At 36.6% G+C, this 20,386-nt stretch overlaps 2 protein-coding genes and 1 pseudogene across 2 annotated transcripts; 2 read left to right on the top strand and 1 right to left on the bottom strand.

Annotated features, from left to right (window-relative positions):
- Positions 1-320: 320 nt before the first annotated feature.
- On the top strand, positions 321-3,765 carry LOC120151316 (annotated as a pseudogene).
- Positions 3,766-8,698: 4,933 nt separating this feature from the next.
- On the top strand, positions 8,699-9,156 carry LOC120151317 (probable protein phosphatase 2C 33). The gene is made up of 2 exons (XM_039163826.1): positions 8,699-8,933; positions 9,013-9,156. Exons 1-2 carry the CDS (start codon positions 8,787-8,789, stop codon positions 9,154-9,156), a joined length of 291 nt encoding a protein of 96 aa, XP_039019757.1. The 5' UTR covers positions 8,699-8,786.
- Positions 9,157-9,607: 451 nt separating this feature from the next.
- LOC120151384 (topless-related protein 3-like) lies at positions 9,608-17,176 on the bottom strand. The gene is made up of 25 exons (XM_039163867.1): positions 16,867-17,176; positions 16,285-16,464; positions 16,050-16,163; positions 15,805-15,963; positions 15,532-15,697; positions 15,286-15,418; positions 14,749-14,864; positions 14,490-14,622; positions 14,304-14,413; positions 14,073-14,142; positions 13,926-13,999; positions 13,754-13,849; positions 13,567-13,662; positions 12,953-13,080; positions 12,616-12,850; positions 12,375-12,536; positions 12,195-12,284; positions 11,732-11,884; positions 11,536-11,646; positions 11,254-11,430; positions 11,056-11,184; positions 10,844-10,939; positions 10,588-10,770; positions 10,319-10,494; positions 9,608-9,975 (listed from the first exon to the last, which is right to left on the bottom strand). The coding sequence occupies exons 1-25, from the start codon at positions 16,944-16,946 to the stop codon at positions 9,756-9,758; spliced, it is 3,387 nt and encodes a 1,128-aa protein (XP_039019798.1). The 5' UTR covers positions 16,947-17,176; the 3' UTR covers positions 9,608-9,755.
- Positions 17,177-20,386: the final 3,210 nt, after the last annotated feature.

Raw genomic sequence — 20,386 nt, forward strand, 5'->3', positions numbered from 1 at the left:
TTCGATTCGCACCAAATAACAAAGGAAATACGACATGCAAGGGAGTATAAGAAAAGAACAAGGTAAAAAAACTCCCTTTTTTATTTCATTTTTGAAATGTTCTACAAGTGCCTGGACCTTCTTTTTGGTTGCTATTGTGAATTTCTTGTGCGTATTACGTGTAATCTCTCCGGTATCCCCTGTAATCTATGTGTAATCCCCTATTTATAATACAAAGAATGCCCTATTTTAGAGTTTTAATCAGAGTAAAACTCGATTTGGTTGGTTGTTGAAGTCCTAAACTAACACGTTGCTTTGCTTATTATGATGTGTTGATGCTAATGCCGAGATCCCCGGAGATGGTTGCGTGCATGTGGAGGCTGTTAAGAGTCCTCACACATGAGGGTTGCGACGCTGGTGGAGGGGCGATGGAAGGAGAGAAGAGTACGCTAGGTTCTGGAAACCCTAGCCCGCATGTTGGCTTGGTCCATTGGGCTTCACATGTTTCTGCTGGGTTCCTTGATCTTGGATCCTGTGAAAATGTGAACCAATGTAAATGTGTGTAACATATGTAATAAAAATAATATAAATTATAATTATATAATACTATAGGACAAATTTTGGTGTCTTCAGCTGCCCCTCTTTGCTCATTATCGTGTAACGACAATGGAGCAAAGATTACAAGACACAAATTTTGTCTATATCGAACATCCTCTGTCATGGGATTGAAACTCGATACAGGACTGGTTTAAACTGAAATGTGAAATGACTCTCTCGTCGTGAGGTCGAGTTGAACTGCAAGGTTTTGAGCATGATATCATTCGTCGTGAAGTTGAAATCGAACTCAGAGTATTAGGAGGTAGCTCCTGGATCGTCTTCTAGCTCAAGATACTTCGTCGTGAAGGTGAACCTTGTCCTGAAGACTTTCGATATTACTGTGTCATAGATGACTCCTTCGTCGTGAAGTTAGGTCAATCTGTTGGTGGAGTTGGGATTGTATATGGCCCATTCGACGTGAAGTTGAGACTGGGAATTGGATATTCTTCTTTGTGAAGTTGAAATCCAATATAGGTTGCGTTGTTTCGAGGCCAATATCCTTCGCTGTGAAGTTGAAATTGACTCTGAAACTGGAAAGTTTATTTACAGACACTCATTCTTTGAGTTGGATATCCTTGGCCGTGAAGTTGGAATCCAAGTAAGTTGTATTGCTCCGAGTCCAATATCCTTCGCCGTGAAATTGAAATTGGTTATGGAACTGAGGAATTGTTTGTTGAAAGTCAACCGCCCCTTCGCTGTGAAGTTCAGCTTGTGCTGTCTTGAGTCTAATATCATTCGTCGTGAAGTTGAAATTGACTCTGAATAAATTTGACAATCAGTCTCCCCTTTGTCGTGAAGTTGAGCTTGTGTTGTCTTGGGTCCAATATCCTTTGCTGTGAAGTTGAAATTGGCTCTGAAATTGGGAAGTTGTTTGTTGACAGTCAGTCGCCCCTTCGTTGTGAAGTTGAGCTTGTGCTGTCTTGAGTCCAATATCCTTCATTGTGAAGTTGAAATTGGCTCTGAAACTGGAAGTTGACAGTCAGCCGCCCTTTCGCTGTGAAGTTGAGCTTGTGCTGTCTTGGGTCCAATATCCTTCGCTATGAAGTTAAAATTGGCTCTGGAATTAGGAAGTTGTTTGTTGACAGTCAGACGCCCCTTCGCTGTGAAGTTGAAACCGTGGATGACCCCTTTATTGTGAAGTTTGACTTCGAGCTAGATATCCTTCGTCGTGAAGTTGAAATCTACTCTCGAGCAAATTGTGTCACTTTGAGTCCAAAATCCTCCGCTGTGAAGTTGAAATTGACTCTAGCTACAACCTGAAAAAGTTATGCATTTATGTGATGCTATGAATGCAATGCTCTTAGGTGTGCCTAAAATGCATATGCAACATATGTTATCTTGGGGCTCTGGAGAGAAATCTCGATCTTCGGTTGCCTGTTGTTGTTGACTCTTGGTTTTGAAATCTTGAAGTTCTGATCCTTGATCTTGAATTCTTTAAATGTTTCAATCTGATGTGCACATTCTATTTGCTTCTTGATTTGGGAAAGCCTTCTCGACCATCTCAAGTATGTGCATGAGCCTTAATCGGCTTCGGGTACCTGTACTTTTCAATGAATCTTTGTACAGTAATATGTGATTATCTTTTGCATAAGTAAATAAATCATTAAGTTTAAATCCAATTCAAGATGCTCAAGCGGAATTGATTTAGAGGAAAGATTGTCTTTATTCATAAGAGAGAAAAGATCAAATAATACATGACAAACATTTTGGAAAATGAATTCATGATGAAGTGTGTATATGAATGTCTTAGATCTCGATAATGTAGGCACTTCTGAGCTGAAAAGCCGTCAAGTGGCTTTTAACACAACATTTGCCAAGAGATCTTTGAGAATGCTACAACGTTCTGGACTTCATTATTATTAGTAGTATTATTAAACTCTGCTGTTGTGATTTTTATTTACAGGTATGCCCTGTGCAATGAAAGTGGGAGTCGATATGGTTGCACATATAACACTACACCATGGAAATATATTCAAGATATCCTTTTCTGAGTTGTTATTTTTGAAGAATCAAATTTCTTTTTAAACCATATCAATTACTTTTTGGTGTACCTTGAAAATTGTTATTGGAGTCTGCTACTTTTTGGAGTGTGATTGCTCATTATCTTACCTGCAAACTTTATTATTGTTGTTTTTTTCTCTTTAACTTCGGGGTGATTTTAAAGCATTTAAGTCGGTATGCTAGATGATTCACTTGTCCCCCTCCCTTTTTACTTGCAAACTTGTAGAATCGCTAGCTTTGTGTGTGGGGCTTCCTTGTAAGTTGTTTCATTCTAAGGACCTGATTTGGTATTTTCATTTCCTTAACAAGTGGTTACATGCAGCGGAAAAGGAAATCGTATAAAGGTGAATCTCATTCAACACTGTCGCTCCTGAGGAAAGAATTGCGGGAAAGAAACCTACAGTCTCTCCTTGGGGGTTCTTTTATAGTGTCTTCATCCAATTTCGTACATGATCCGTTTTTGTCTTCATTTATTTTGCCCATGGTTGATGATTTTGTCAGCGTCCAGCCTCACTTTTCTTGGGAAACAAATATGACAGGATAGTTCAGACGCAAATAAGTCAGAAAGGTAAGTTAAAAAAATTGTTCAAATTTTCCTTTTGTCACCTGGTTGCTGAGGGCTGGTGTTCTGTGTGCACATAGTCTTTTATCGGGTTATACTTGAAATCCTAGATAACATGAATCTTGTCGTATCCTTCTTGTTCGGAATGGGTTAGGTTCGGTTCAGTCCTAAGTGAAAAGGGCAAGTTTCTCAATGAGATGCTATCTTTTAAACCATTCTCCGTGACAGTAAAGTAGTGACATTAAGCTATTCTTTGAGAAAGAGGCTGAGACACTTCATAGGATGTCTCAATTTTTGTTTGTTTATTGAGAGAGTTTCTCACCGTGCATCATTATTGAAACCTCATTCAAGGGAGACCTGTAATAATTACATGGGGTTTCATGCTTGCTCCTAGTTTGTCCTTTTAGTGTTGTATTTCCATTATGATATCTTTGAAATATATAATGTGATCCATTTTTATCTGCTTTCCTCGTATGGTTTTGAAATGACATAATTGTTCAACCGACTCCTCTTTTGGTCAAGGATCAGGAAGAGAAGGCAGAAAGACGCAAGTTCATTCAAGTGATGCTGTTGTCCACAATTCTTGATGATATTTTATGACTGCCTTCGTATTGTTTGCTCCGATTGCAGACCCGAAAACCCTTGCGGATGGCACAGAGCCCCTGCAATCTATGGTTTGTTATGCTGTTCGTAGTGAAAACATTGATGTATTTAGAAGCAAAATGTTTAAGGCGTTGGAATGAATGAGTGTAATTTATGTGGGATGTGGAGTTTTAGTTGCCAGACTTGATCAGATTACCTCTTCATATATTAATTTCAGGTCATGATAGATAAATTTCATAAAAGGAAAAATGATTTCAACCCAAGAATGGTGATCAAATGAAATTAGAGCATTTTTTGCACTCAAATTTCGATGAATGATCAGTATAAATCGACTTAAAAATTGGTTACACCGCTAACCAGGAAAAAAAGTACATTACTACATCAAAGATCTAATGAGCTAAACTTAACCACTGTGGGGATCTTGTATACAGGATACTTTTCACATCTTTTGCTAAGGCGCTAGTCGATAGTCTTCTGTACATGACATCCGAGTCAATAAAAGCGCTTTCGCCTTATATGGCGGTTAGAGTACATGAAATCCGAGTCAATAAAAGCACTTTCGCCTTATATGACGGTTAGAGTACATGACATCCGAGTCAATAAAAGCGCTTTCGCCTTATAGTCTAACTGAAATGCGCATGACACCGTAAATAATACAGAAATCCATCAGCAAGGCCAAATAGAGTAAGCATTGGCAAAAAAGTCTCAGAATTTCCGTCAGAGTCATACCACTGATCCTACATAGATACACCCTGAACAAAACTTCAAACAGATAAACTACGAACACAAACGGGAACCAAGACTATGATCTGCAACGGAAGTAAGCTATAACGATGACTTCAATTGCGAAATGGTAACCGGTGATTGTTCTGTAGCGGACTCATTTTCATCTGGTATTCCTTAAGTTAGTAGTGGTCCAAGCCTGATGGCACATCTAAACCAAAGAAACACAACAATCATCACCTGCAAGTCGCATACAGAGAACTGATTGCTACATGTCAAACTTTCCCTTTCACACTAATGGCTCGCCCCTCTAATTTAGGTCCACGGACACAATGCCAAGTCAGCAAATATCCCTTGATAATACTCATTAAAGTCCATTAAAGTGACAGATAAAACACCACCCACAAAAAAATATATATATGTATATATATATATATATATGTATAAAATCTCTAGCAAATTAGCGGGAAACAATTTGCAGCATCAGCACGTCTTTCGAAATTCGAATGAATCTTCATTCTTTTGTTTCATAGTTTAAAGTCGAACATATAAAAAATATTGTTTGTTCCCATATGTAATAGGGTAATGGCAGGGGCAAAAGGAACACCTGTTCAGGGCCCATAATTTTGATTTATATTAATTTATTATATTTTAATAAATTAAATTAAAAGTATGGCCCATATATATTAATATATTGTTTTTTATATTAATGCAAAGGCCCCCATAAATATTAATGTTCAATTTTAAATGATTTCTTATCATAATCACGAGGGCCGATTACCATAAATATTAATATATTATTTCTAATGCAAGATGACTCATAAATATTAGTATAAATTAATGCAAGTTGAATTTAAATTTTTTTGGATGTTCTCATCTTATAAACGTTAATGCAAGAGCCAAGGGCCCATAACGGTTACATAAATATTAATATATTATTTCTACATTAATGTCAGATGACTCATAAATATTAGAGTAAATTAATGCAAGTTGAATTTAATTTTTTTGGATGTTCAACGTTAATACAAGAGCCAAGAGGGCTAACGGTTACTTTTTTTATTTCCTATAAATGATATGAGAACATTGAAGTAAAATCAATTTATTTCTTATTGTTCTCAATTTTCAATTTCTCATATTTCTCACAATTCACAAACACAATTACTTATCATCAATTGTGGTCATTGAAGATATTTTTAAAATCCTAAGTAAGTTCGTGTTTCCAAATTCTTTTTATTTTTATTTTTATATATTTCTAAATTATAGATAAACTTATTCTCTTTTTTTTGTTTCATAAATTTTGGATATGAAATGTCAAACGTGTATATGCAGATACTTCATATTCCTTCTAAGTTCAATCATTACGGTGTTGTGAATTTGGCGTATAAATACTTCAATCGAGGATCTTCCCATTTACAGGTGTTATTGTTCTTTTCTACATTAGTTGCATTGTTATATAATGTTTTCTAAAAAACATTTGTCTGGTAGTGAAAAAAGAAAAAAAAAAGAAAACAAATAGATGATTTAATAGAATCACAAAAGGGAGCTCTTGATAAATTCTTTAAAAATAGAGTAGAAAGAGTCTTCTAATGAAAATTTAAATGATATTGCTGAGAATTTAAATAATCTTGATAGTTCTTCAAATGAGCTAATTTAAATGTCCATAATCATGCACAAAACGAGTCTAATATTGAAGATGTTGGGATTGATCAACACTTAGTCCCTACTGTAGACATTTATGATCCTAGAAATTGGGGTAATCTTGATAATAAATCTAGAGATATTTTAGTTGAAAAGGGGTCTATAAGAGAATTGAATTTGAAATTTCCCTTAGCCAATAATTCTAGGCATTTTTCGTATGCTTATTTTTCTAAAAAGTTGAGTAATGGAGAGATTAGCGATAGAAAATGGTTGGTCTATTCTAAACATGTGGACAAAGTTTATTGTTTTTGTTGTAAATTGTTTACAAAACAAAACAATAAGAGTTATTTAGGAAATGATGGATTAAATGATTGGAAGCATCTTAGTGAGAGACTCGAACAACATGAAAATAATATTGAGCATATGACTAACATGAATATTTGGAGTGAATTAAGAGTGAGATTAAAAACTAATCAAACACTTGATAAAGATTTACAACAAGGAATTTCAAAAGAGAAAGAACGTTGGAGGCAAGTTTTAATAAGAATAGTTTGTGTTGTAAAATGTCTTGCTAAAAATAATTTAGCTTTTCGAGGATCCAGTGAGAAAATTTATGATGAGAATAATGGAAGTTTTTTAGGATTAATTGAAATGATTGCTGAATTTGATTTGCCTATGCAAGACCATATTAGGCGTATTCAAAGTGAAAATATTCATTATCATTATCTTGGTCATATCATTCAAAATGAACTAATCTCTCTCTTGGCTCATAGTATTAGAACTTCTATTCTAAAGATCATCCAGAAGGCAAAGTATTTCTCTGTTATTCTTGACTGCACCCCTGATGTAAGTCATTAAGAACAAATGACTCTAATAGTGCGATGTTTAAATATGTCAAACAACAAAGTAAAAATAGAAGAGTACTTTTTAGAGTTCTTGAAAGTGGATGATACATCTGGATTGGGGCTTTTCAATGAATTAGTAAATACATTGCAATCTCTAGAGTTGAACGTTGATGATGTGAGGGGCCAAGGATATGACAATGGTTCTAATATGAAAGGAAAACACCAAGGTGTTCAAAAGAGATTACTTGAAAAAAATCCTAGAGCTTTATATGCCATGCGCTTGTCATAATCTTAATCTTTCTCTTTTGATATGGCACATTCTTGTGTTAAAGCTATTTCTTTTTTTGGGATTGTGCAACGTATATATTCATTGTTCGCAAGTTCTACCAAAAAGTGGAAAATTTTATGTGATAATGTTCCGGAAACTGTGAAATCTTTATCTGATACTCGATGGGAAAGTCGAATTAAAAGTGTCAAAGCTATTAAATGTCATACTCCTAAAATAAGGTTAGCTTTGTTACAATTATATGAATATTGTGGTAATGATGCAAAAGCAAAAAGTGAAGCAGAAAGTTTAGCTAGTGCCCTTCAAAGATTTGAATTCTTACTTGGAATGGTTATTTGGTATGATATTTTATTTGCTATCAACACGGTAAGTAAGAAATTACAATCTAAATCAATGTGCATTGATACTACCATAAAGAGTTGGAAGGTGTAATGTCATATTTTGAAAACTATAGAAATTAGGGGTTCGAAGTTAGTATAGATATTGCTAAAAGTCTTGCATTAGATATGAACATAGAGCTAATTTTTCCGACTAAGCGTCGTATTTTTAGAAAAAGACAATTTGATGAGAATGACCATGATGAAGAAATGCAATCAACATAGGAGTATTTTAAAGTTAATTATTTTGTTGTTGTTGTTGATATGGCGCTCGCTTCTTTGAAAGATAGATTTAAACAATTAAATATTTTAGAAAATTATTTTGAATTTTTAATTGATTCTACAAGGTTGAAGTCATTGGATGACAATAAATTAAAAGAATGTTGCAATAATTTTAAGATTATTTTTTCTCATAATAATTTGTCGGATGTTGATGCAGATGATTTTTTTTTTCTGAAATGAAAGTGATGCAATTGACTTTGCCAAATGTATTCATGTCAGCGCTTGAAGTTCTTGAGTTTGTTAAAGCTAGAGATTGTTATCTAATGTTTCAATTGCTTATCGAATCTTATTAACACTGCCGGTAATGGTAGTATCCGCGGAAAGAAGTTTTTCAAAGCTGAAAATATTGAAGAATTACTTGAGGTCAACAATGTCACAAGAAAGATTGAATGGACTCGCTATGTTATATATTGAGAAAAATATGTTGAAAAGCATTGATGTTGACACTATTATCAATGATTTTGCATCAAGAAATGCTCGAAGGCAATGTTTTTTATAAGTATTTATATGCTTAAATATGTTTTTGACATTTTTGATATTGTAATGAATTAATGTTTATTTAATTTAATAAAAATTAATTAAAATTCTACATTACATATTTTTTAATATTCTTTTAAATTAGGGCCCATTTTTTAAATTTTACCCCGGGCCAAGAAAAAGTCAGAGTCGGCCCTAGGTAAGGGGAGATAAATAGTAGGCTGCCCCCAACACTAAGTTGAGAGCAGCTTCCATATAAGTATTTACTTATTCCAGGGATTAGGAAATAAATGTCATTATCAAAGGTTTTTATGTCCAAAAATCCCAATACCGCTTGTCAAACAAGTCAAGGTTACATCTTCATGCCTTAATGGTGATGTGGTTTTCAATTTTCTTTCCTAGCATTCAAACCATGAATGAACCCTTCTATTCTATTTTTCTCAAATGCTGGAGGGCTACTTATTATTGCTTCATATGGTATTCGGGACGCTGTATCTTCCGACACGGCTGCCAAGTCTTGTCGGGGCTTACCAGCGGACCTTGCAGCAAAGCTGGTTGATAAGGTGATATTCAGACGTGTTTTCTCCTTGTATTATCCATTCAATTTGCCTTGATATTGATTGTAGTTTTTCACTTATTCAGGAAGCTTTGAGGTCAAGGGGGTTGAAGGATGACACAACCTGCTTGGTTGTCGATATTATTCCTTCGGACCAGCCTGTCCTACCTCCTACAACAAGGAAGAAGCAGAATACCATTACTTATGTGACTGTGGTAGATGGTTTGTAAGAGGGAAGTAGGTGTTCTGTTTCCATTGTTTACGATTAGTGGTCGGATGTTCATACAAATCTAACTCGGATCCGATAGATATTTACGATAATAGTTTGATTGCTAACGACTTGAACTTATGAGTAGAACTTAAGATTGCATAAATAATATATGTATCTACATTATTGTCTTAAAATGTAAAAACTTGTACTAAATTAAGTACTTTGAATCCAGATTAAATAAAATTATCTGTTGGATACTTAAATTAGAATTTGATAACATTACTTTTGTATTACTATTGGTAGTTGATCAATTAATCGATTAATTCGGAATCGGATAATACATGAAACTTGGAAGTCTTCAAAAGAAAAAAAAAATAATTACTGCGTGAAACTTAACAATCAACAATATTGCGTGATTGAATTAATTAAAACTACAGCCACTTTGACCATCAATCAAGTAGCATGGACGTAAATATTATACAAGAATTTGGTCATTCAGTCACTTGTTAATCATTTAGACATACTAAGAACACCTAGTTTTATACATTTTTTTTTTACATATATATGGAATTACAGATTTTAACGACTATGGACATATATCTTAATCTCATCGCATACTTATCTTTGTAACTGATCAGCTGTGTGATTGCTTGTGGTAGACGACGATGTTGTCCGACCATTCACCGCACTATTATCCATCGGTGGTGGATTAACTCCCCATTTCCTTTCAGATTCTGATGGCTCCATCACTTTCACTATTCCATCGCTCAGCCCGATTGCAAATTGGTTTGCCTCCATTGGATGTGCAGCTACCACCAGCGGATATACTGCTTGGTTTCTGTAAAACAAACAGCAGAAATAATGAAAGTTTAATCCAAGTTCATGCAGCACTTATGAACGAGGAATTAACAGAACTTCCAGTCCGGAATACGTCGAAATGTGGTACAGGAAAAGCGAATCAAGAAGATTTGATAGTCTGATCATAGTAGACGATAGCCCAGCAGATACTAACATTAATTTAGAACTATCGGTTTGGAGAAAAACAAAATGGTGCTAGAAGGGAGAAACATGACAGATTTAACTGTCTGATCATAGTAGACAATAGTCCAGATAAAAATAACATCAATTAGTATACCGCTACAGGTTCCATGCAGTTAAATGGAATACAACTGACAACTTACCCTTTTAGGATCACCGGAGACAAGTAAACTGATGAAGCAATACGACATCGAAGCCTCATGTTATCAGCGTCAAATACCCCGATATTACCATCCCGAAAGGTAGCATACACATATTGGCTATTACAGGAGTATGCTGCGTAAGTTATGGGTGCAGACAGTACATCTTGAGGAATCCACTGCAGCAAATAAATGGCATTAGTAAGTGTTCCCATCGTCAAAAGCAAACTTTATATCATCAAAACCTATGCCATCTTTTTGTACTTTCCTACCTGTCGAATACGCTCCATCTTTGAGGCATCATATATTGCTAATTGTGTTTCATGAACTACAAGCATGCGAATTTGATCAGAGTGAAACTGTACTCGCGTTTCACCTGTAGGTGCTTTTCCAGCTGGGATTTGGATTGCAACTGATTTCCTTTTCTCCCACGTATCAATGCTCCACACACACAGCTGCAGAGAACAGCAAGATTTATATCCATAAGTTAAGAATAAAATAAATATGACAAGCCTGGATACCACTTACATGAGCATCAGCACCTGAAGAAACCAAGATATTGAGGCTGGTTGAAAAGGCCAAACCAGTTATTCGCTTTTGATGACCTTTCAACTTTGATTTCACCTGAAAAAAGAAAAAAAGTTGAAACATACTGGATAGGAATCAATTAGGGGAGCAGAATAGCACAAGGTGAAGAAGAATAAGTAAGCATTAATGTCGTCGGAGTTCAGAAGTGTCACCTCAGCTACCCGGACATTGTAAATATGGATAGTTGAATCCTCCATTCCAATTGCAATGATGTTATTATCCTGAGGATGGAATGCTAAGAATGTTGAAGCCGGAGGAGGAGACATGAATGTTGTCATTACCTGCAAATCATGTGTTATTAGAGAACCGAACATTATGTGCATTCGAAACACAAGAACGTGAAGGCATACCCTGAAAGTCATCAAGTTAAACAAAGAAACTTTTCCCCCAGTGGCCGAGAGTACATATGAATCGTTCTTTGAGACTGCTATGCAGGGCACAGCTTCTTCCAAGTTGACACCTATGACATCATTAGTCATAAGACCACTAGTTGGTTGCCAATGGTGTGGAACAACATTGGCAGTGGCCTTTAAAGTTTAAAGGAGTTCAGAGTTCTTAGCTATAAAAATGAATTTTATAGAGTAAATGTCAAAAGCAAAAGAAACATTCTGATTCAAGAGGAAGTGTTTTACCTTTCCGGATGGATTCTGTTCGTTACGAAGCCACTTCCATAGCTTCTGAACACCATTCAATCCAAGTGCCAAAATACCATTGGCATTATTTGTATACAAAAGCCGAACCACCTTCAAAAAGATTCAATGATTCAGTGGCAGTGATAAATGGTAAAAACATGATAAAAACCTCATTGTTTGAAGAAAACTAACAGACCTTGCTGGAGCTATCCGTGCTGTCGGGTAAAGTAACTAGCTGACATTGACCAGGATCCACAATTTCAGCTAACTGCCAGGGTTTAGTATTGTCTATTGCATCATCCAGAACTCTTGGCTTTTCAATACTTCTACCTAAGGGATCAACTCCATTCTTGGGGAGAAAACAATCCAAAACAATAAAATCAATTGCAATAAGAACATCATAACCATGAAAAGAAAAACTTGAAAACATAGGGGTCAATTTCAATGATATACGGTCCACTTGATTCCATTGAAAGCACTACATCTTATTGCATGAAAAGAACCTATAAGTTACGAAAGAGTTGGCCATTAAATTTTATCTCCTAAAATGCTTGTAGCATAATGAACCATATAGTAACAGCAAGTAGCAACCTCCAACTACCTTATAATATTCAGGAAGAAAGTTAAAAACGAAGCAAGGAACATCGAAGCTAACATACATGTACGGAAGAGGGCCTGATAGGAGAGCTCCTTTCCACTTTAAAATTGGAAGGACCAACATTTGCTACTGCAGAAGATGATCCTGAAGCCTAAACCAACAGAGAAAAAAGCAAAAATCTGAAGGTCTGAATACATGAATATTCCGAAGGAAACATGAAGCAAACCAAAACTATAAAGACCTTAATTGCAGCAGAAGCAATGGGTGTTCTCAATGGATCAAAAGATGTTTCAACAGTTCTTAAAGATCTGAGACCGACAGCATTTGCGAGTATTTTGATTCCATTGTCTGCTGTTGTCACAGCAAGGAGATTTCCTTCCTTACTGAATTCACATGGGGAAGACTCTGAAGCAAGTAACAAGATGAACTTAATAGCATATATGTTTCATAAAAGAGCTACAAGATTTGAACATTTAACTAACAGGGAGTCCACCCTCGGCATCTGTGAAAGTGAGAAGATTGATATTATCCATATCCCAAAACTTTATCTGGCTATCTTCTCCTGCAGCCAGTAAATGATTTTGTGCTGTGTCGAAAGACACAACGCCGGCTGTTTTCTTTCTAAACCCAACATATGTCCTCTTTATCGCTCCTTCACTTTCATTCCACTCAACCAAAAACGATTCTCCATCTATACTTGTTCCACAAAAGAACAATCTGAAACGGAAGCAGAACTTAGTAGAAGTTCAAGATTAACGAATTACATGAAGGTAATTAGAAGTTTTTAACAGGAAATTGCTGAAGTTGTCATGATCATACCTACTTCCATCGGCACTGTAAAGCATCCTAGTACACGAGTGACCTGGGGCATCATAGTCAACTCTGGAACCCAAATTATCATACAGCCAGGCCTTAATTTTCCCATTGGCATCAGTTGAAAATATGAACTGCAGTGATGTAGATAATTACCAAAGTATAAATTCCCATTGAAACATCAATTATCAGCACAAAAAGAAGACCATAAGCATTCAACTAAAATAAAAACCTGAACTCCAGAAAGACACTGGCCTAAAATTTTGTACAGGTCCAATCAAATATAACAGATCACTTAGAACCAAAGGGAAGATCATTGGGGGTAAGTTCTAACTGGGAGTATGGAAATGGTTTTGAGAAAGCAGACACCTCTTTGTTGGATATCTGACTGGAAAGGAAATCATAAATTACACTATGAGAGCACTTTGCTATACCAAGTTCCATGCATTTAACAAGCAGGTCGTGATAGCGTCTTTAGTAGAAGAGATTGGTTATAATCACAGTCCAGACAGCAGCAGAGGACAAAGCTGCTAGCAGATTTATAATCAAGTCTTTGTCCTTGTTTCCTATTCTTAATACTAAGAGGTATATATAATCAAAAACCAATCACTGAACTGTACCTGAATGTTCTCTTTATGATGCGGGCAGATGGAATAAATCGGTGCATCATGACCTTCGAAATTGAACAGTTTTTTTCCTGTCGCTGAATCCCACACCTGCTCCACTTCTTTCAGTAATACAATGACAGATACCCAGTATTCCAGTTTAATCAAACTATCATATTAGTGAAAATTTACTATTTCTCACCTTTATGATCTTGTCATCTCCACAGGTAACAATGCAAAATTGTTTGTTTGGATGAGCAAAAGCTAAGTCATTAACACCACCAGCATGGGCATCAATCTGTTAACAAAGGAGAAAAGGTCGAACACTAGTTATCGGTCCTTTTATCTGGACAGTAGAAGAAATATTAACTAACCTCTAACCGCTGGATTAGATCATTTGATCCACCATAAGCATACAAGTGAATTAAGTGTTTGGAAAATGCAACCCCTACAGCAAGTAAGGCAATAAGTACAAATATATGCAAAATAAAATATCAATAATATATAAAAAAGGAACTCACCTACAAAACTTCCATCAGGACTCCATGTGACGCGGCTGACAGATATTGTGGTATCACTGACCATCAAAGCCTGCAGGTAACTCTTCCAACAAAATCAATTGCAATGCCTAAACCCATAGAAATTGCTAAAGCAGACGAGTGACATGAAAACGGTAATTTGATTGACATTGGAAAAAGAAAAGAATACGGTATAAGATAGAGCGAGCTCTCAGTAATTAATGGCACACAAACCTGTAATGGCATTGAACATGCCGACATCTCCCATATCTTGAATGGTTTTGAGACCAATTTCTTCCGCATTCCGAGTTCCCAAATTGTAATTTCACCATTGGCGGAACCAACTGCTCCAATTACATCGTCATGAAAATAGAAAAGTTTCAAGCTCAATTGTGCAAGGATAGAAGTAAATTTCCATACCGAGTAGCAATGTGTTGTGTGAAGGATGAAAATCCATGCTTGTGACCATGGATCCTTGATGCATGGTCAAAGCCACTGTTCTTGGCAGGTCCTCCAATGACCAGGCTTGCTTCCGGGGTGTAGGATATGTAACCTTAATACGGAAAAAGAAAAGGAAATATTAAATTGGTAGGGGATCTAAGATTAATGTAGTTCTATGATAAAAGAACAAGTAATGAGGGATCAAAAATTGAATAACTAAAACAAAATAAAAAATTACCTCATCAACTGATGAAGCAGGCCGTAATCTTTTCATTAACTGTTCATGGTCAGGGTTCTGATAATCAACCATGCCAGGAACCGATGGAAGTGTTCTAGGACACTTCAAGACTGAAACTGTTAAAATGTGAATGCAGATTAAATGGCATACATCCAAGAAGACATATTTTCATAATCAAGAGTTCCTTTATGCAATCCTTCTATGTATGCTAAAGACAGGGTACAACAGAAAAAAGAAATGTCTCATACCACCTTTAGCATCAATTGTTTAAGTAAATAAAACTTTAAGGCTAACAAAAATTTGCTTATTGAGAGTTAACACATCCAGAAATAATAAATGACGAGAATGACATTATAATATTAGACCAGCAACTGAAACTACACCCAAGATCTCAGGAAAAATACATTAAATTGATGGTTTACCATCTTCTGATCAATGTCGGTGGATGTGCATTAAGAGGCCAATCGCCCGAATTATGCCTCTTAATGCACGTCTTTAACAAAACCGTTTTTAATGAGTCAGAATTGAAGTGCTGACCTTGATTTTGTGGAACAGGCATGTATGATGCAGTGACAACAGCAGCTTGAACAGATGAAGAGGCAGACGCATTGGCCATCCAGCCTGTTAAAGCACCAGCATTAGTAGCTGCTGCAGCAGTTGGGGGGAAGGGCTATATGCCAAGTAGGAGAAAGCATGAGTCAGTCAATATCCTAAAGATTACATGTAGAAAATTAGTATCCATTCAAGGAAATAAAAAAATGGTAAAGATGCAAGGAAACTTACACCAAGTGACGTATAAGCCAGAGGTTTCGCAATTGAAGCACCTGGAAGATTGACAGGTGTAGGTGTGAGCGGACTGCTTGTAGGTGTACATGTGTGATCTGTGAATAAAGTTTTGATGTCTGGGTTAGACCTTGGATTCTTGCATAGCTGATGCTGCCAATTTAAGCTGTATGAAACAATACTTTCAAGTCACACACACATTAATATAAACTGGTATAACAAAATATATGTGCTTCCCTAATTTTCTAATAGCAATTATGATATCATCTTCACCTTTGGTTGATCAAAGTTCTCAGTCTTGAGGACTTCAAAGTAGGGAAAGCAAGCTTATCACGGAAAAAAGGATTCGCTTCTATGAGTTTCTTTAGTTCTACCAACATTACTCTGCGAGCTGTTTTTGTATCCCCATATTTGGACAGCTGCTCATTTTCTCTGCACTCAGATGAGCAATACACAACTACAAAAATATGAAAAATTCAAGCATTTACCAGTGTAGTTGATCTGTGCAATGAAATTACCTGAAATTGTTGAGGGTCAAGAGTTGAGTGATTTCTTTGTACAGTTCCTCATTAAATGTGGAGAACACCTTCAAATCACCAGCCAAAATTTCAACAGCCTTTGCCTTGTCCTGCCTGTGACATGTGTAAAAAATAAAATCAAATTATTTCAGCAGGAATCAAGAACAGTTAAAGCATTCGTTAAGAAACAACACAAGGGTTCCTGTTGATTAAACAACTGAAGCATCAGCAATACCGATCAAGAGCTTCCAGATACTTCTGCTTCCTTATCTCGAAGAATATCTTCATGGAATATCGATTATCATCGACTTTTGTGAAACCCGATAAATACTTCTCTACTTCATCCCATTCTCCTGCCTGAACTTTCTCTTCAAAGAACTTCATGTTGAAGTAAAACCCAGATTCTTTCTCAAGCCTACAGAGGATGACATTGTTTCATACTCATACATCAAATTCACAAAACCATGTAATGAGCACTAAAACATATCCGATTTTAGGTACTCTTAATGCACATAACAATTGGCCTACTAATGCACATTGTTTCGATGGATAATGAGCACTAAAACATATTTTATTTTACGTAGTCTTGTATAACGTATCGAAAATGATGTTAACCGAACTAAACTCGATCGACAGCTATTTAAAACGATGTTAACTGAACTAAATTCGGTGACAACATTTTCCTTCATGTATTCTAGTTGTACTGATGCGGAAACCCCCATGCACACATCATGTACATACAAAACCAAATACAAATATACGGTGTGTACGTATACAGAGAAATTAATTAAATAAATAACAAAAATAAAAGGTTTACCTATGAACGGAGTCCTTGAATTTCTCTTCCTCCAGAAACTGAAGTATGAGAAACACCAATTCTCTGCTCAAGGACGACATTTTCAGCTTTTCAAGAGCAAAAGGAACTCGATCTCCCAATACTAGCCGGGTCAAGGAACAGCACGAGCTCGAGTTAACTCCGCTCTAACTTCGAATCTGAATAATAACCCAAAAGCTTCCCTCTCTAAGGTTTATGTCAGAACGAATGTCGAGGATTTCTAGGGTTTCAAAGACTGCAAAGAAGAAGACAAGATAAGGAGAGAGAGAGAGAGAGACTTGGTCTCGCTATATTCACTCCTCTTTTTCTCCTTACCAACAGTGAATGGCCATCTCACCTATCATGATAAGCGCACCTACTGATTGAGCAGTTATCGTCTTATCATTGAATAAGATGATGGAAACGGATTCAAAAGCACAAATTCAATCCTAGTAAATCCACTGCTTCACGTCCTTGCCATTCGTAACGGAGCGAAGATCAACTGGTAAAGATCGAGTACGAGATCAAAGTTCAATTCGAACTTTAATTTATTTTCATTTTAAAAATCTAAACTTCGTTTTGTAATAAAAAATACACCCAGATAGTTTTGCTGTAAAGGGGAAAACGCGCGGCATTTTTCAATTCTCCTCCACAAATTCAGTAATTATTAGATCAATCCGTCATTGGATTTATTTTTAAAATTCCGAACAGAGGAAGGATTCAAGTTCATTTTGATAGATTGGCCGGTAAATTAATGGCGTATTGTGAAGCTAAACAGAGGCATTGACACTTTACCAGAGAGCTTCAATGGTGTTGTGAAATTTCAAAGGAAAAAGCTTCACTAAGAATAACCGGAAAGTAAGCACTTTTCACCCTTCTTTTCAATGCATGTTCTCTAATTTTATTAGCGGTTGGAATTTTCTCATAGTTGGAAAAATCATACTAATAGCCCTTCATCTGACCTTGTTTCATGGTTATTATTATTGACTTAATGCTTAACATGATGTCCTAGATGAACAGTAATAGTAATAGGCTTCTTGAATCATGTTATAGTGAGCTGGAGGTGCTTTTGGAGGTATAAATAGTGACAGAGGCGGTTTGGTTGTGGTAGCAGAGCGGTGTAGTTGGCATGATTTTTGCTGATTTCCCCAACAATTCAAGAAGAAACAAGGCATGCTATATCAAATGAAGATAATTTTGGAGCTATAAGAATGGTGATAGTGGTAGTTTGGTCGTATTAGCAGTGTAGGTGGCATGTATTTTGCTGATTTGCCCTACAAATGAGTAAGGCATGTCTCTTTCGGTGATATGACGTTAAAATTTGTTCTGGTTATGTTAGATGAGATGCAGGAAAGGGAGGGTAGATCGATGGTAGTAAAATCGATGTATACTGATGCTTTTACCGTCGGAAGTAATAATGATTATTGGGGTTGGGGGGGCGAAGGTTGTCAAGTATGATGTTGAAGCCATAGGAGGTTGACATGAATATTTAAAGTAAGGTGGCTTGGTGTTCTGGCAAGTGGTGATAATGGTGTGGTATTTTGTCGAATGGAGATCATGAATGAGCGGTATGATGTGAGCAAAAATGGTGATCTCCGTTGCATGGTATTAGCAACTGAAGGATGGATAATGTTGAAATTCATGATGTGTTTTGCTGCCCAGTGTCCACCCAAAAGAGGAAACTCAGACCAACTGATAAAAACTAGAGTTCTGAATCTTTATATCCCAAGGTTTTCCTCGTCTTTAGGAAGTGTAAATATTTTCCTAGGAAACACTAGTAGAGGGGGGAAAGGCTAAAACATGAAATGAACACATGGATGATATTGAATAATTTGTGTGATATGGTCCATTCTTTCTTGCATATATTGTTATTCTATTGTGTTGAATTCTTTTTATGTGCGGTATCTTAATTTTATGACAACAATATTAGAGTTTTGTTTAGTGAACTTGTGATTTTGATCAGTATTCTCCTACATCGAACTCAATATCTTTGCGCTTTAGATCGGCATACAACCTCTGTCTGTTAGAAGCCTCTTTCAAGTGAGTCTAAATCAGCTTAACTTTTTCTTCGGTTTCTTGAATCAAGTTGGGGCCTACTATCTTACCCTCATTGAGCTCAGTCCAACAAAAAGGGGTTCTGCACTTGCGCCCATACAAGGATTCGTACGGAGCCATCTGAATACTTGTTTGACAACTGTCGTTGTAAACGAACTCTACCAAAGGAAAGTGATCCTCCCAACTACTCTCGAGGTCTAAAATGGTACACCAAAGCATATATTCTAAAATTTAAATAACCCGCTCAGACTGTCCGTCTGTCTGAGGATAAAAGGCAGTGCTATAATGCAATTTAGTACCCAAAGCTCCATGAAAGGCTTTATAGAATCGGGAGGTGAAAAACAGATCTCTGTTAGATATGATCGAAATGGGAATTCCATCCAGCCTCACAATTTCGCAGATATATAGCTAAGCCAATCTATCTAACGTGCAGTCCATATGTACGGGAAGAAAATGAACATATTTGGTCAAGCGATCCACTATGACCCACATAGCATTGTGTTGAAATCTCGTCGTCAGTAGACCTGTCACAAAGTTCATAGTCACTCTCTCCTATTTCCACTACGAAATCTGAATTGGTTACAACAATCCTGAGGGAACTTGGTGTTTTGCCTTGACTTATTGGCACACTAAGCACTTGGCAACAAATTTAGATTCTTCTATCTTCATGCCCGACCACCAATACAATACTCAAAGCTCCTGGCACATCTTGTTGTTACTTTGGTGAACGGAGAGGGGACTATAATGCGCCTCATGAAGGATATTTTCACTAAATTGTCTGTCGGACGACACACATAAGCGTCCTCGGAAGTACAGTATGCGTCCATCACGTAGCTCAAAACCTGGGGCCTCACCTCGGAAGACTCACTCTACTCGGATCTTCAATCGGTCGTCTGAACTTTGCAACCTCTTAACTTCGCCCACTAACACGAGCTCCACTCTTAACTCGGCTAGGAAACATCCTAAATCAGACAAACTTAAACGCGTTAGTAAAGCTCTCAACTCTACTATGGTCTTCCTACTCAAAGCATCGACTACAACGTTCGCTTTACCTAGATGGTAATCTATCATGCAGTTGTGTAATCTTTCAAAAGCTCTACCCATCTTCTCTGCCTCAAGTTCAACTCCTTCTGAGTGAGCAGATACTTCAGGCTCTTATGATCCGTGAAGATGTGACACTTCTCTCTAAACAAGCAGTGTCTCCAAATCTTCAAAGCAAAGACCATTGCGACAAGCTCCAAATCCTTGGTAGGATAGTTTTGTTCATGAGGCTTGAGCTGATGAGACTCATAGGACACAACCTTGCCTTCTTGCATCAAAACACATCCCAACCCATTTAGAGATGCATCACTGAAAACAGTGAAGCTTTTATCCGATTTCGGTTGGGTCAAAATGGGGGTTTGCGTAAGGATTTCCTTTAACCGATCAAAACTCTCTTGACGTTTTTCGTTCCACACAAACGGAATTT

This window comes from Hibiscus syriacus, unplaced genomic scaffold (assembly GCF_006381635.1).
Source record: "Hibiscus syriacus cultivar Baekdansim isolate YM2019G1 unplaced genomic scaffold, ASM638163v2 tig00111053_pilon, whole genome shotgun sequence".
Lineage (NCBI taxonomy): Eukaryota > Viridiplantae > Streptophyta > Magnoliopsida > Malvales > Malvaceae > Hibiscus > Hibiscus syriacus.